At 40.8% G+C, this 14,943-nt stretch overlaps 1 protein-coding gene across 2 annotated transcripts in view; it reads left to right on the top strand.

The window, feature by feature from the left end:
• Window positions 1-2,582: 2,582 nt before the first annotated feature.
• The window catches only part of RNF180 (ring finger protein 180), a 48,473-nt gene continuing 36,112 nt past the window's right edge, over window positions 2,583-14,943 (top strand). Inside the window, exons 1-3 of one of the 2 annotated variants that reach the window (XM_035100895.2) lie at window positions 2,583-2,904; window positions 6,200-6,335; window positions 14,824-14,919. In XM_035100895.2, coding sequence (XP_034956786.1) covers window positions 6,228-6,335; window positions 14,824-14,919 — 204 coding nt within the window. In that variant the 5' untranslated portion in view covers window positions 2,583-2,904; window positions 6,200-6,227. Of the gene's footprint in view, window positions 3,775-6,199; window positions 6,336-14,823; window positions 14,920-14,943 lie in introns of both variants that reach the window. The other variant, XM_060280269.1, reaches the window with a different exon arrangement.

Below are 14,943 nucleotides of genomic sequence, written 5' to 3'. Positions count from 1 at the left end.
TGGCTATCAAAAGAATCTCTCTCAGCTTTAGTGTATGTTCATCAAAAACCCAAAGTCGCTCCATGGGATTTGTCAGCAATGAGTCTTATTGCAACAAAAAATAGCAATTAGAGCTACATCCTTACAATAGCAATAATAACTCTAGCCTCACAAAGGACCCTTGATGATCCCTCATTTTGAAACAAAAGCAACAGCTTTTGTGAAGCAGAAGTAATAACTTAGTGATTTCTGTGCATTGAAAGAAAGGGGGAAATGGTGCAAATTCATCTTTCAGGGAGTTACCATATTATCTTTGTGTGTTGTTTTAGGCTACAAGCACTATCATATTTTAGAGATAACTCACCAGAGCTTTTCTCTGAACAAAGCAGGGGATTTGTGGCTAAACCTTGTAAAAATGCTGTTCACACTTAGTTGATCATATTCCTGCGAACGTTCCAAACTTGGAATGCTTGCATTAGGACTGAAATAAAAGTCATCGGGCCAGTCACACATTGTCAAGTAATTATTAAGTGTTTGAAGTGTTAACTTATTAGGACTGGGTGCACTACAGAGACTTCCATTATTACAGAAATAAAAATTAAAGCTGGTTAACTGTTGTGGTGAAGCAATGACATTAAAAATTCTAAATAATTGTAATGAATTATTTTAAACCACAGGGTCTCCATCAGAACAGAAGCTTAATTGGAGAGTACAATAAAAAGATACACTACTATCTAAAAAGAGGCATTATTGGCTTCATCCAGTAATATCTGAATGCAGTCCAACAATATGCTAAGAACTGAACTTTTTTTACCCAGTGGGTGGAATAGAATGGCTTTCTGCAATAGAACTACATTGAAACAACAGCATGAAACCTAGCTTCTCTCACCTCAGTGATGTCTCTAGTCCAACATAATGTCATGATGCCATTACAAGGCACTTGATCCAGAATCTGCAGTTAGTGCAGAATGATGCAGCTCAACTTCCAACAGGAAGGAGACCCCGTTGCATTTTAGACCTCTGTTCACAGATCTCCACTGGTTGCCTCTTTGCTACCAGGCCAAATTCAAGGTGTCACTATTAGTATTAAAAGCCTTTAACAGCTTGGAACCAATTTACTTGCAGAATTGCCTTACACCATATATGAACACACAACCACTTCATTCTGCAGAATTCACACTGATACAGGCACTACATAATACTTGTTCTGCACTTGTAAGAAATCACCTGGCATAGAATTTTTGTAAAATAAATAAAAATAAACAACAACACTGGCAACTATGACTACACACAAAGACAGTACTGAGTGGAAAAATAACCTAAGTCAATTGCAACTGCCGCTAGGCTACTGCTACCATCACAAACTCTTTATTTACTTGAGCTATTTATGTACAGTAGTGCTCTTTAAAATATTTATCACCAGGTGGGTTACAATGCTAATTAAAACATTTTCCTATCTTACACAGTAAGATACACAATGGAACATTTAAACTTCACAACCAAGCTGATGGTCTTGCAAATGTCAGCATCTGCACTGTCATGTTATATTTTGGTGCTTTAAATAGGCCACAGATTATTTCAGATGATGAAAAGCTTTGGAAAAATTCTGTGCTGTTATAATCTGTGCTGTTATAATCCAGCAAAAACATAAAATGTCTCTTTAAAGCAGATATAGACAACAATGGTGATTGCAACTTGGAGCCTTTCCACAGAACCACTGAGTGCATGCCGCAAGTGCATTTTCATGCTCCTTCATTAATGACTTCTTCATTGACAATGGTATGAGCTACCCAGAAGCAAGGGAAGGACACCCTGGCCTCTGTCACTACTGAAAGCACAAAGGAGGATATCATTATGCAATCCCTCCCTCCCCAGAAAACCTCCATAGCAAGGTGAATATTACCGTGTCCCCAGATATTGAGGAGAGAATGAGCAGATGCAGCAACACTGAGATTGTCCTACAAGAAAGAACACCATCCCAAAAGACAGCTGCGTGGAGAATGAAAAAATGAAGGGAAGGTCACTCTGGCTGGCAAAAGGACGAAGAGCCAGTTAGATGTAGCAACCAGCTCAAGAGTATTTTGGTAGTGCAAACAATACCAACAGGGAAACTTTGGTGCTTGTTTGAGCAGCAAGACCTTAACCGCCAGATTATTTATTTATTACGTTTCTACCCCTCTTTTCTGCCAAGAAGCCCAGAGCATGCAATGCCCATTTATCCTTACAACCACCCTTGTGAGGTAGGCGAGACTGAGAGAGGATGACTGGGCCCAGGATCACCCAGCAGACTTCAAGCCTGGGAGGGGGATTTAAACCAAGATTTCCCTGGTCACAGTCCAACTACGACACCTCAGGGACTCCTAGTGCCTAACCGATAGAATATGGCAAGACTTTCTTTTTGAAAAGAACTCTGAGCATGTACGGAGCGCGCTCCAAAGCAACCACAAGCAGTAGGGCTCGAGGTCAGATTCTCCACTCCCCATGCTCTGGTGGTTTCCTTTCGGAAAGAAAAGAAGCAGCTATAGCTATAGGAGCGGGAAGCAACAGCAGCAGCAGCAGCAGGCGGCGACGGTACTTTAGATAGACCTCGCCGCCCCTCCCAGCCTGCTCTAACTACTACAGCCACCATCCCGGGAAGGAGCAGAGCTGAAGGAAAACGAGGGCGCGGGCGAAGCCGACGAGCCCTTCTTCTCCCGCTTCCAGAGCCCCGCTTTGCCCGAGGAGACCGAGCGCTTTCTGCTGCCGTTTGTCTCCCGTCTCTTCCCGTTTGGCGCCGCGACAGCCCGCATCTCTCATAATCCCCCCCCCCCGGCGGAGACTCGACAAAGCACCGCCGAGCCAACCAGGCCTCTCCGACGCCCTCCTCTCTCTCCCTCAGAGAGCGCCTCCGCAGCGGCCGGGCGCCGCCAAGAGGGGCAGAGGCAGGTAAATGGGGGCGGCCGCCGGGCGAGCGCGCGCGCGCGGGAGTTTCTGTCAGGCACGGCCGGGCTGAGGAGGAGGAGGCCTAGCCGCTGTGGTCGAGGAGACGAGCAGGCAGGCGCCACCTCCTCCTTCTCCTCTTCCAGCCTCCGCGTGAGGGCAGAGGGAGAAGGGGGCATAGCTGCCAAGTTTTCCCTTTTCTCACGAGGAAGCCTATTCAGCATAAGGGAATTTCCCTTTTAAAAAAAGGGAAGACTTGGCAGCTATGGAAGGGGGTGTCACACGAAGGCTGCCTCTTGTGAATGTAGAATAAAGGGGCATCTCGTCTGAAGGGGGCACAGCAGCGAGGGAAGCCGTGTGGAAAGGAACGGCAGCGGCATCGCCCTTCCCCACACGACCCTGTCAAACAGTAGGGGCGGCAGCAGCAGGAGTAAAAATACATTGTGTGTGTGTGGAGAGAGAGAGAAGCTTTTCCCCACCTGTTTCGTACGAAAGGTGCTCTCTTTTCTAAATATATTTCTTCTGAAGCGCCTTTTTTGATTTCGAGGGAGTTAACTTCAAAGCACGTTTAGAATCGCAGGTTTGTTTTCTGGATTACGTTTCAGTCATTTGAAAGCGAAAAGTGCCTTTTCTTGAAGGTCCAGCAGTTGGGCAAGGAAGCATGCTGCTTCTTTTAGGGAGGGGGGACACTACTTAAACTGTTAAATTCCACAGGGATTTATGATGCTTATTGTTCTTTATTTCCATTATAGACCGCTTACAACCTGAAGATTGCAAGGCAGTACAATAAATAAGAAAATACATAAAGAATAAGCATTTACATAAATACCATAGCAATATAAATAAAGTCAAGAGAGCATTACCAGGCAGTATAATGTAAGATTTCAATTATCATAACAAACATTATTCATACAACCACTCACCTAATCTCGCTCATCAACTGTTTTATACAACCAGTACAATCATTCACTACTTAAAGTATTGTCTCTGTCATCTAACCATTCATAAATAAACCACTAATGCTCAATAATATTACAACCCACATACAGGAGATCCTTGCCAAGCACACACATGTAAGATACTCTCCCCATTTCTAAAGCACTGTTGGTGGAGAATTCCTACAGCTCAATCCTAAAAGGTCCACTGAGGCTGTATCCTATACCCACTTTCTTGGGAGAAGGAAACACAGAACACAGTAGGACTTCCCTTTGAGCAGACGTCTATAGTATTGTGCTCTGTGTGTGTGCTGTGTAGTTTTATGTTAGATTTATGTACCACCTTTCAGTAGGCATGTTCACGGCACTAGCAAAATTACATCTGAGTAAGAGGATTTTTCATGATGGAAACGAATACAATGTCTGCTGCTTAAGTACAGCACACAGTTAGGCGTACTTCAATATATTCAAGTTTTCTGTAAACATTGGCATTTTTTCATTGTATCCAAACATAGAAGAGCTAAGCATAATCTCCTCAAGCAGGACTGCAAGACATGAGTAAACTTGACTAATAAAAGAATTTCATGAACTTTTTTAAAAGGAGCAATGCACCACAAACTCTGGAGCAAATGAGAGGACACATTAAATACATGTATGCATTTAGCATGTTTTGTTTTTACTTTATAAATAACAATTGTTGGAGAAGAGTGGAGATCAGGATCAGGACCACAACACTCAGGAGGGATATTCTTTTCCCACTGTGCAATTGATTCTGATGAAAATCTCTCTAACACACTATTCCCAAGCTGCTACTGACACCAAATAAAAAGCAAATATATCAAATGCACATTCACATTTACCATACCATCTCATTTTGTCCTTGAAAGCTAAGCATCTCTTTGTGGCAGTTGAATTCCACAATGTGTTTCTAGATTAACACATTATGGAATTCTTGTGGATTATGGGCCTCACCGGCTGGAGGAGGAGGATAGTTGGTATGGGAGTCTACAGAGGTTAACTAGAGGCCTGACTCTTACTGACTGTGCCAGTAAGCCTTGAAACACTGAAAAATAATGAAATTTCATTATGTAACGTTTTTGTCAATCATAGTTGACAAATTTGACAATGGGGACTAGAAATCTAACTAGTCATGGTTTAATCTAGTGTAGTACTTCAGGAAAAGCCTTGACTCAAAGCAACAGTCAGAGGGAGAACATGTTGCTGCAGAGCAAAGCCACAATTGTTCTAAACTAAAGCAACATATTTCACCTATCTGTCAGGAATACATTCCTGCAAGCAGTCCTATGGGACTGCTTGTGTGAATGAAGAATTGAAGTTTCCTTTTAGCCTTGTAATCAGGTAAAGATTTTACACTGAGTTACCTCTTCAGGTATTGAAAACTTGAACACGGTGATGATGCAGGGGATGTAGTTATGGGGCATGATGGAAATTCAGCTGCACCCTGCATCTGTTCAAGAAATCTGCATAGATAGCAGAACTATTTGTTCAAATTATTTGGACCTGTGCAAAAAACAAAACAAAAACAACCAAGAGTATGACTGTCATTAATATGACTGTTCTGTTAATGGGAATAAAACGGAGAATAAACTTTTCTTCCCTCAAATCCGTTGCAAATTCAGAGATGGAGCAGGGGAGGAAAGTGGGGAAAGAGGGCTAAACCGATTTTATAGGAACAAAGCCACTCCCACTGATTTTGGTAGCAATTCTGTGCAGAAGGTGAACACGAGGAAATGAGTGGGAGCAAAATGCAGTAACTAAAAAAAGTTAGCATAAAGTCCTCTGATAAATCACAGGATAAAAGATCATAAGTAGCGGCATCAATACAAGTGGGGCTGAGTAGTATGTGCATCGTGAAGAGTCAAGAAGCGATTAATAAGGATAAAACATCAGCTAATGTGGATTGACCCATAACTTTGTAAGGTAACCCCTGACCGTTAGGTCCAGTCGTGGATGACTCTGGGGTTGTTGCGCTCATCTTGCTTTACTGGCCAAGGGAGCCAGCGTACAGCTTCCAGGTCATGTGGCAGCATGACTAAGCCACTTCTGGTGAACCAGAGCAGCGCACGGAAACACTGTTTACCTTCCTGCCGGAGTGATACCTATTTATCTACTTCCACTTTGACGTGCTTTCGAACTGCTAGTTTGGCAGGAGCAGGGATCGAGCAATGGGAGCTCACCCCATCGCGGGGATTCGAACCGCCGACATTATAATCGGCAAGCCCTAGGCTCTGTGGTTTAACCATCAGAATAAAATGCAAGCTTCTCTTTCTCTGAAAGAACTGGTAAAAAAAAACACAGAATACAGAAACATAATAAAGTACGCTATTTTTATTTGATTCTAACAGAAATACAGTTCAAAGAAACAGAATTAAGATGAATATCCAAGGGCAGGGTGACATGCTTCGTTGCTGGAAGTGTCGAAAATATGTAGCTAATTCTGATTGCCTCATAAATTACCAAACTGCAGACTTGGTCTTTGAAGTAAGTAAAAAATGTATTATTTCTTCTAGGCCATTACTAAAGTATGTATTTATAATTTAGGAATGCTAGAATTAACATGTTCATAATTGCACAGTTTATATACTACTGAATTAAGAAGAACTGGGTTACGGATAAAAAATAAAAAAAATTCCTTCCAGTAGCACCTTAGAGATCAACTAAGTTTGTCATAGGTATGAGCTTTCGTGTGCATGCACACTTCTTCAGATGCATGCAGACGAAAGCTCATACCTATGACAAACTTAGTTGGTCTCTAAGGTGCTACTGTAAGGAATTTTTTTTATTTTTTTGTTTCGACTACGTCAGACCAACACAGCTACCTACCTGTAACTGAGAGATGGATATTCACCCACTGGACAATTTAAACTATTTGTTTATCAAATGAAGCTTTATTGGTATTTTTAGTATTCTGAAGTACTCTTTCATATTTGTATTGTATTGTATTGTATTGTATTGTATTGTATTGTAGATGTCATATATGCCCAGTGCAGAAAACAGGGAAGTAAATCACAATACTGGTTTCGTGCTGTTGTACTGGATCTGCTAACCTAAAATTAACTTGCTAACCTAAAATTTTAGGAAAGAAAAAAAAAAGATATCCACAATGCTAAATTATCTAATCTGTACGATTTATAAGGATAGTTTAGAGAGATTCACCATTGCACAGGGAGCACAACAAGGGCTTGCAAGGTTAAACTTCTGAAAAGTATAAATAAGCTTAAACTTGCAATAACTGTTTTGTCTGCACAGGAAGATGAACAAAGGATTGGTAGGCACTAGCATTCTTACATTATTTTACAGCGGAGTCAGAATAAGAATTTGTCTGGCACAGACCTTTTAGGTGATGGGGTCCTTTTCACTGTGATAAAATAATTTCAGCAGCTATTATTGTTATTGCTATTGGTAACCCAGAGAAATGTATGCACACTTAAATCCTATTGAAATCAATGTAAATTAATAACATGGGTTTCTTTTGAATGCACCTATTCTCTTTAACAGTGCTGTTTTCTGTTCAGTTGCTTTCACAATTACTTAGAAGTGCTATGGAAATCCGTCAGATTAGTTTACAAATCATTGTGGCATTGGTCCATTGCTCAAGCCCGCTTCCTCTACAGCACGGGTGTCAAACACAAGGCCCGGGGGCCAAATCCGGCCCACCAGACCTCGTCATGTGGCCCGCCGAGCGCCCCAGTCAGCGGGACCCAGCAGCAGGACCTTGCTGCTGAAGCGCTGCGCCGACAAAGCGCCGACAAACAGCTGGGGCCGGGGGGGAGTAGAAAGGCGGCCGGAGCAGCGCCGCACGGAGATTCCCGAGCCTCTGAGACGCAGCAGTGCTCTGTAGCACTTTGAATCCTCCTCCTCCTGCTACGGCTCAGCGCCTGGAAACGGCTGCTGCTGCTGAAGCACAGACAAAGCACCCAGCAGCACCGCGTGGAGGAGGAGGAGGATTCAAAGTGCTACAGAGCACTGCTGCGTCCCAGAGGCTCGGGACTCTCCGCACGGTGCTGCTGGGCACCGACGCGGCAAGCCGCCTCCTCCTCCTCTTGCCTCACCTCCTCCTCCTCCTGCCGTGGCTCAGCCTCACGAACGTGCAACTCTGAGGCTTTACACACTTCTCCTAAAATGGACACCCGCTGCCTCACGCTGCACGGGAAATGCTTTTTGCCCCTGGGTCCCTTTGCACTCTTTTCTGGCGCTGAATCAAGGCGGCGACCCCCCCCCTTCCCTTTCTTTCTTCCTCGCTCTCGTTCTTATTCTTTCTTTCCCTCTCCTTCCTTCCTTCTTTATCTCTGTCTTCTCTCCCTCTTTCTTTTTCTTTCCTTCTTTATTCCTTCTTTCCTACTCTTCTTTCTCTCCCCTCTTTTCTTCCTACCTCTCTCCCTCCCACTTCCTCTTTTCTTCCTCCCTCCCTCCCTCCCTCCTTCCCCTCCCCTCCCCTCCTTCTCCCTCTCCTCAGAAACATAGGATGCTGCTTTATACTTCTGGCCCTTAAACCCTGGAACCAGGAGAGCAGCTCCAGTGAGTCAACCTCAGCCAGTCCCTTTGGTGAAGGGTGGTGGCTCACTGGCAGAACATCTGTCCTGCATGCAGAAGGACCCCAGCATCTCCAGGTACTAGTAGCTCTGCAAAGGTCCTGCATGAAACCCTACCGAGCCTCCACCACCCAGTGCAGTTACCAAAAATCATTTTTCAATAAATTGTACAATAATTGTACATTTGAATATCTACTTGCCATTATTCTGACTATGTTTCTGCTTTCAGAGCTAGTTATTACTTACATTATTACAAAAAACAGTAATAATTGAATGCAGTGACAATAATTTATGATAATAAAGAGTGGACACATAGTCCTACAGATACAACCGGCCCTTTGAGGGTGACCAAACTGCTGATGCGGCCCCCGATGAATTTGAGTTTGACACCCCTGCTCTACAGCTTCTCATTTTCAACCCATTAAAGAATCTCAGATAGGGGAACTAGGAAAGAGGCCTTGGAGAGCTGATACTAAATTGAATGGGCAGGCCTGGGCTCGATGGACCGATGGTCTGAGACCAGGCACCCCCAATGTTTTGGGACTACAACTCCCATCATTCCTAGCTAACAGGACCAGCGGTCAGGGATGATGGGAACTGTAGTCCCAAAACATCTGGAGGGCTGCGTTTGGAGGTGCCTTGTCCGAGACAGTTTCAGATAGTTTCGTAAATTGTTGTTGTTGTTTTTTAATACTTTATTATTTAAAATAGTACAGAACATAACATATGTATGATACAGGTACAACGTTAATTTTCCTTTCATCGAGTCATTTACAGAAAAAATACGAAAAAAAATGCATAACTCAAAATAAACTCTTCTTCGCAATGTGAATAGTATACCATCCTTGTATTTTTTCCTAATTCTTCCCTCTTAGATACTTCCCATCCTTCTAATAATACAATAACAATTTCTTTATTTTCGCGGGCCTGCAAAGTAATTTTCTTCCTTTTTTCTTTTTTCCTTGGTTTTTCCTGATCTCACTTTTCCCCCCGTAAATTGTTAATATATCATCATAATTCACTAGCTAAGAAAAAAAATTTCATTAAAAAATGGGAAGTTAAGTCTTGGCTTAAAAAAAAACAAAATACAAAATGCATTTGTGCAATTGCTGTCATTTTGCAGCATCAGTTAATTATCAAGCACTGGTTTCCACTAGCTCCCTGCTGATGTCTTTTATAATGCTGGTTCAGAGAAAAGAGCAAAGTAAAAGTGCACCATGCTGATTCTTCATCCGCAATGTAATGCTGTGTTTGCCAGGAGAGAAAATAACATCATTTTTTTCAGTTTTGTAGGTCTAACATAAACATAGACTATTGGGAGCAGATTTATTCTTAACATAGATTATTAAACTGGATGATACATACAGAAACAGAAATTCACATTATTTTCCTTTCCTTATATAGCAACCCTTAAAAAATTTCCACCTCTTAATGATTTGAAATAATCTGTAAGGAGAATCTGGGAGGTGTTTTTGTATCTGCTTCTAGCTTAACTGTAGTGTCTCCCACACATTCTTCAGATGTTATAGCATGACTCAGCATAACAGGGCTAGGAAAGCAACCCAAGGCACTATGTGCGATCACATGGTTAATAACGACAAACAGATGTCAAAAGTTTTGCATCTGTCCTACCTTGCAACCCAGTGCAAGAACAGGAAATATGTGGCTTGTGAATTATCTGTACTTTTCACAGCTTTTTATGTGAGTAGCGGGATCTTTTTAGGATTCCAGTTTTGACAGTGTCAAAAGCCATCCATTTCTCTCATTTGACCAGTTTCAGCTAAGAAATAAGCCTTCAAATTCATCAATCTTCTGCAGTCAAAAGGACAGGTCTGCTTCCTACACTTGTTATAACCAAAGCTTTGTGCATTGCACAATTTGTGCCACAAGATGTTATCAGAAATAAAATTCAGTACCTCAAGTTTCTCAGGCTTAGTCTTTTTTAAAAGCAAGTGATTGGCCCTCATGATAGTGAAGATATGCTTGAAAGTGTGAAGGAGCATGGCGAAATCTCAGAAGCTTTCTGAAAGCAGCTGATGGGTGGGGGAGGTGGTTTTATTGGTCTGCATATTATTTTGTAGTACATATGTTTTTTAATATAGAGTGTACATAACACTTAGGTCCCTCCATCTCCTTCCAGTCATCTGACTGGCCACAAAAGCACCAGGCTATGATGCAGCAGTCCCTCTAAAAGCACCAAACTATAATAATGTGTCTTAAAAGTGTTTATTCATAAGGGTGAGATTGTTTTACACAATATTATATTCAACTATCAATGTTTTTAATGTTTTCAGTACCATTCAACTTTTATGTTACATTAGAAGGATTTTTCTTAGCAATTCTCAAACATCTCCTGCTGGATGGGTTATAGATATCTGATATCTCACAAGCTGATTCACTGTGACTTTTTTCAAATTAAAAACAAAAGTGGAAGTGTACCTTGATATGGCTGTGGAGGAAAAGAGGCTCAGTAAGACATTATGTCCAGAAAATGCATACACCTACACATATGCACACATCCCTCCAAAGAAAGTACAGTACCCTATAATTTATCTGCATATTCTGTCACTTGCTGGGTAAACTATGCCTGCAGTAGTAAGCTTAGAGGAAACTGCTTCCCCCCCTTCCACACACACACACACACACGAAGTGCTTGCTGCCTTTGCTGCATGGTCTACTTGCTGTCCAAACTAGAGCAAGCATGCACTGCAGAGGGCAGGGTTAGAAACTGAGACTGCCAAGGTTTTAAAATTGGATTGTTAAGAATATAAGGCTTTATGGACGTGCATGAACAAGTACTAAACAATAAAAACCAAGAGGGGAGTGGAGGGAAGTCAACTAGAATTATGGCTTAAAAATTGTTTATGATATTTTCTTTTTTCTTTATACATTATTGTTATTTTTATGCATTGTTGTTATTTCTATCTTTTTTGTTATCTTGGAAAATTAATAAAATGTTATAGAAAAAAGAAAAGAAAGAAAGTAGTCTGCCATCAGGACTACCTGATATGCACATGTCGATCTGCTTTGCAGAGAGAGGGGTGTGTATGGACTTTTAAAAGAATGTTTATTTGTCCATTGCACCTTGCTTGTCTGACAAGGAGTCTATATACATTAAGAGGGTGTGAAGAGGAAAAGAAGCTGAGGTCCAGTGAACAGATCACAGTGCATTCAAGTTGGGTTTCAAAGAAAATGCACACATCTCTAAATATGTATCCAACCATGCATCCTATAAATTAATATATATTCCACTTGCTAGAAGGGTAAAGAGGGGGGTCTTTTCTCACTTTTGCAGAAGTCTGGATAAGATAAGAAACAGCAGGGCAGAGTCATTGTGAGTCAGGTGGAACAATATCTGCATTTATGTCAAGTCTTCTGTGTTTTTCAAAGGGTTTGCAAGATGTGGCTTCCTCTCACTGTCCCTGCAGTTTGGACAAGAGAAGAACAGCAGGAGAGAGTCCACTGATTTCTTTCCTTCTCACTGCAGGACAAATCAGATATCTCTCCCAGAAACAGTCTGGAAATGATAGAAGATTTGGTGTTCAGTGGGAAAGAAGGAAGGTTGATAGCAAAGGCTATCAGAGGCTGGTTAATAAGCCAGATTGAGGTTTGTGGACATGTATGAAACTCGACTCAGTTTGGACATTTGACCGTCAGTAAGGTTTTGGTCACACTACCAGTCAAATATTTTAAACCATGAGCTTCATTAGAACAAGAAAAAAGATACTGTACTTTAATTGCCTGCAGGTTTCATGCTTTTGATAATAACAAAAACAAATCTGTTACATTGTAATGTTTCTCAGTAACAGTTATATATAATGACTTATTGTAACTTTTAATAGATTTAGGTAAGGTGAATAAATGTGAATAATTTACCGAACATCTAGATTCTAGAACACCAGGGTCAAGCACCTGACAAGCCATGTTGACGATTCATTTCTGACTGCATTTATGTAGCAATGGAGCCAGACATCTTTTTTTCATGCATTGCCCCTGTGAGGTGCAAAATATCTCCATATACCATACCCAATGGAGGCATGCAGCCCAATTTCAAGCTTCTGTTCTTTGTAGCTGCTCTAAGTAACTAACACTCTAAATTGATTTTGTGTGGCAGGGTGGTATTGTTTTTGTTTGTTACCATGGTATTTTGTGTTTTTATATTATAAAACAACCTGTGATCCTCTGATGAAGGGCAATATAGAAATTTAATACATAAAATAAATCATGAAATAAACCTGTAAAGAAGAAGAGATTAAAGTGCAACCACACCACCTTGAAAACTTGTTGTAAGTGCCTTACACACACAGAGAGAGAAACAGATTCGAGGGACATACTTTACACCCAAACTGGCATGGATCAGATTGCACCCAATCTGTCCATTATTAAGATCCTGGAGGGCTTCTGCTAACCAGAGCAAACATTACTGTGCCAGATGGACAAATAGTCTAACCTAGTATAAGGCACCTGTGTTCCTATTATCATTTACTCACATTCATTTCTGTTAAGTTAGGGCCGAGCCTTTTTTGGTAAACATCATAACTAAACAGGGATTCCCATCACATCAAGACACAATATGAGCTCCATTCCTCCCCTTCACCAGTCTTTTCAAGCCACTTATTTATATCACTGGTAAGAAAGAAACTGGAGATTAAGCAAATAATACAGAGTGTGGAAGCTTTTTTCTTCTGCTGAATATTTTAGGACTTACACTTGAGACAGGGCTTAGCTGCACCCTAAAATTTCATTTTCATATGCTGCAGTGAATTCAGTCTTGGGAGTGTAACTGTTGGCACTAAATTGTGATTATTTAGAGTGCACTTGATAAAGCTTTTAGTAGCATTTAAATGTCATACTGCAGTATAGCCATAAGATAAATTAAAATATTTTTAATTACGTTCCTTGTTTTTTCCTACTTTCTTTTTGTTACTGCCATAGTAAAATAAAACATATATTTTAAAGCCAAGTATTCTTCACAATAAATTGTTTTCAGTATAAAAATTTGCCCCGCTCAAAGAACAGTTATTAAAATTGGATAAGTTTTTATTTGGAAAACAACAACAACAACAAATTAAGGGGGGAAATGGAATTTAAAGTACCAACAATGTGAACTGATTTCCCGCCCCCGCCCCAGTGATTGTACAAATGTTATTCAACAAGTCGGTTTTCTCATAATTAAACAAGACCCTGTTCAATTAAATTGTGTTAGTTTTAAACATATATTTTTCTTATTCTTGCAACCCTTTATAGTTTAGAAACTAGTACCATTATCTATAAACTAGTTAAGACTGATTAAACTGAAATACGTTGGCTTGGTTTTTTTTTCTTTTAGCCTGCAGGCGCCGACTTCTGCAGGGTGCCAGAAGGCTAAAAGGGGGAAAAACCGAGCCGATGCTTGACAGGAGCAACGCACACACCCTCACTCGCTCGGCGCAGGCCCGCTCGCTCAGTGTGCTGCCTGCCAGAGGATCCGCCTTCCAGCTGCTCCCCGCCTCCTCCAGCCCTAAGTAAAGGTCAATTCTGGGAATTGGGGGGGGGCTGTTGGAGGATCTTGCTTCAGGTGGCCCTGACCCTAAACCTTTTAATCTTCTCACGAAATGCTGTATTTATTTGTAACAATTTATTGGCTATTCTCTGTTTACACATTGCACAATGCATATTTTCAAGAAAGAAAATGGCACCATTTATTTAAATAATTATACAACTTGCTTTTATCCACCATTGTGTCCAAAATGTATAGTGTATTCTTGGAAAACCATAGTGTCTTATAATACTGATTGCATAAATACCATCATGTATTTATGAAATTTCATAATGGATATATTAATAAAGATTTAACAATAATCTGTCAGGAAAGAATCCAACCACAAGATTTGAAACAATTTCCTAAACTTATTCACTATATGCTTGAGAAAATCCTCATTTTCTAAGATGGTTTGTAGGTGAATTAGGAGACATCAGCTGTGTTCCATCATCTTTGCAACTAGGCCATTACAGGAGAAACCATCTCTAGGCAGCAGTCCCATCTTGCTGGCCTGTCTCTTTATTGCAGAATTAACAATACATGTTTTAAAACTATCAAATACTTATTGTATTTTCGGGCAAGCCCTCAAAAGGTAACTAATAATAAAAATGTCAAAAGTGCATACTTGTATTTCATGACTTAATTGTAAAACACTGAAATGCACCCTGCATCATAGTTGGAGAATGAGAAGCAAAGGTGCTAGGTACAGACCACTTGTTCAACCTGGTTGAAAGGGAAATAGGTTGATGGGGCACTAATTAGAAGGAGAGCTGGCATGAAGGACACATTTGCCTGAAGGCAAGGAAGGAATAAAGAATGCGGGAAATGGCACTGGAAGTGGAAATATCAATGAAAGGTATTTAAAAATAGAAAGTAAGTCAGAATGTTATTAATATATTGAATCTTAATTCAACAGGAACCTCACTCTTCTACTGCCTCTCAGGATATCTGTAATGTATGGCACATGAACATAGAAGCACTTCCAGATTGGGTGACTCATATAATAGAAAATGTATGTTCAGTTTACTTATCTCGC

The sequence above is a fragment of the Zootoca vivipara genome, chromosome 11 (assembly GCF_963506605.1).
Source record: "Zootoca vivipara chromosome 11, rZooViv1.1, whole genome shotgun sequence".
Taxonomy (NCBI): Eukaryota; Metazoa; Chordata; class Lepidosauria; order Squamata; family Lacertidae; genus Zootoca; species Zootoca vivipara.
The sequence above is the reverse complement of the archived record's forward strand: the minus strand, read 5'-3'. Positions and strand labels throughout refer to the sequence as shown.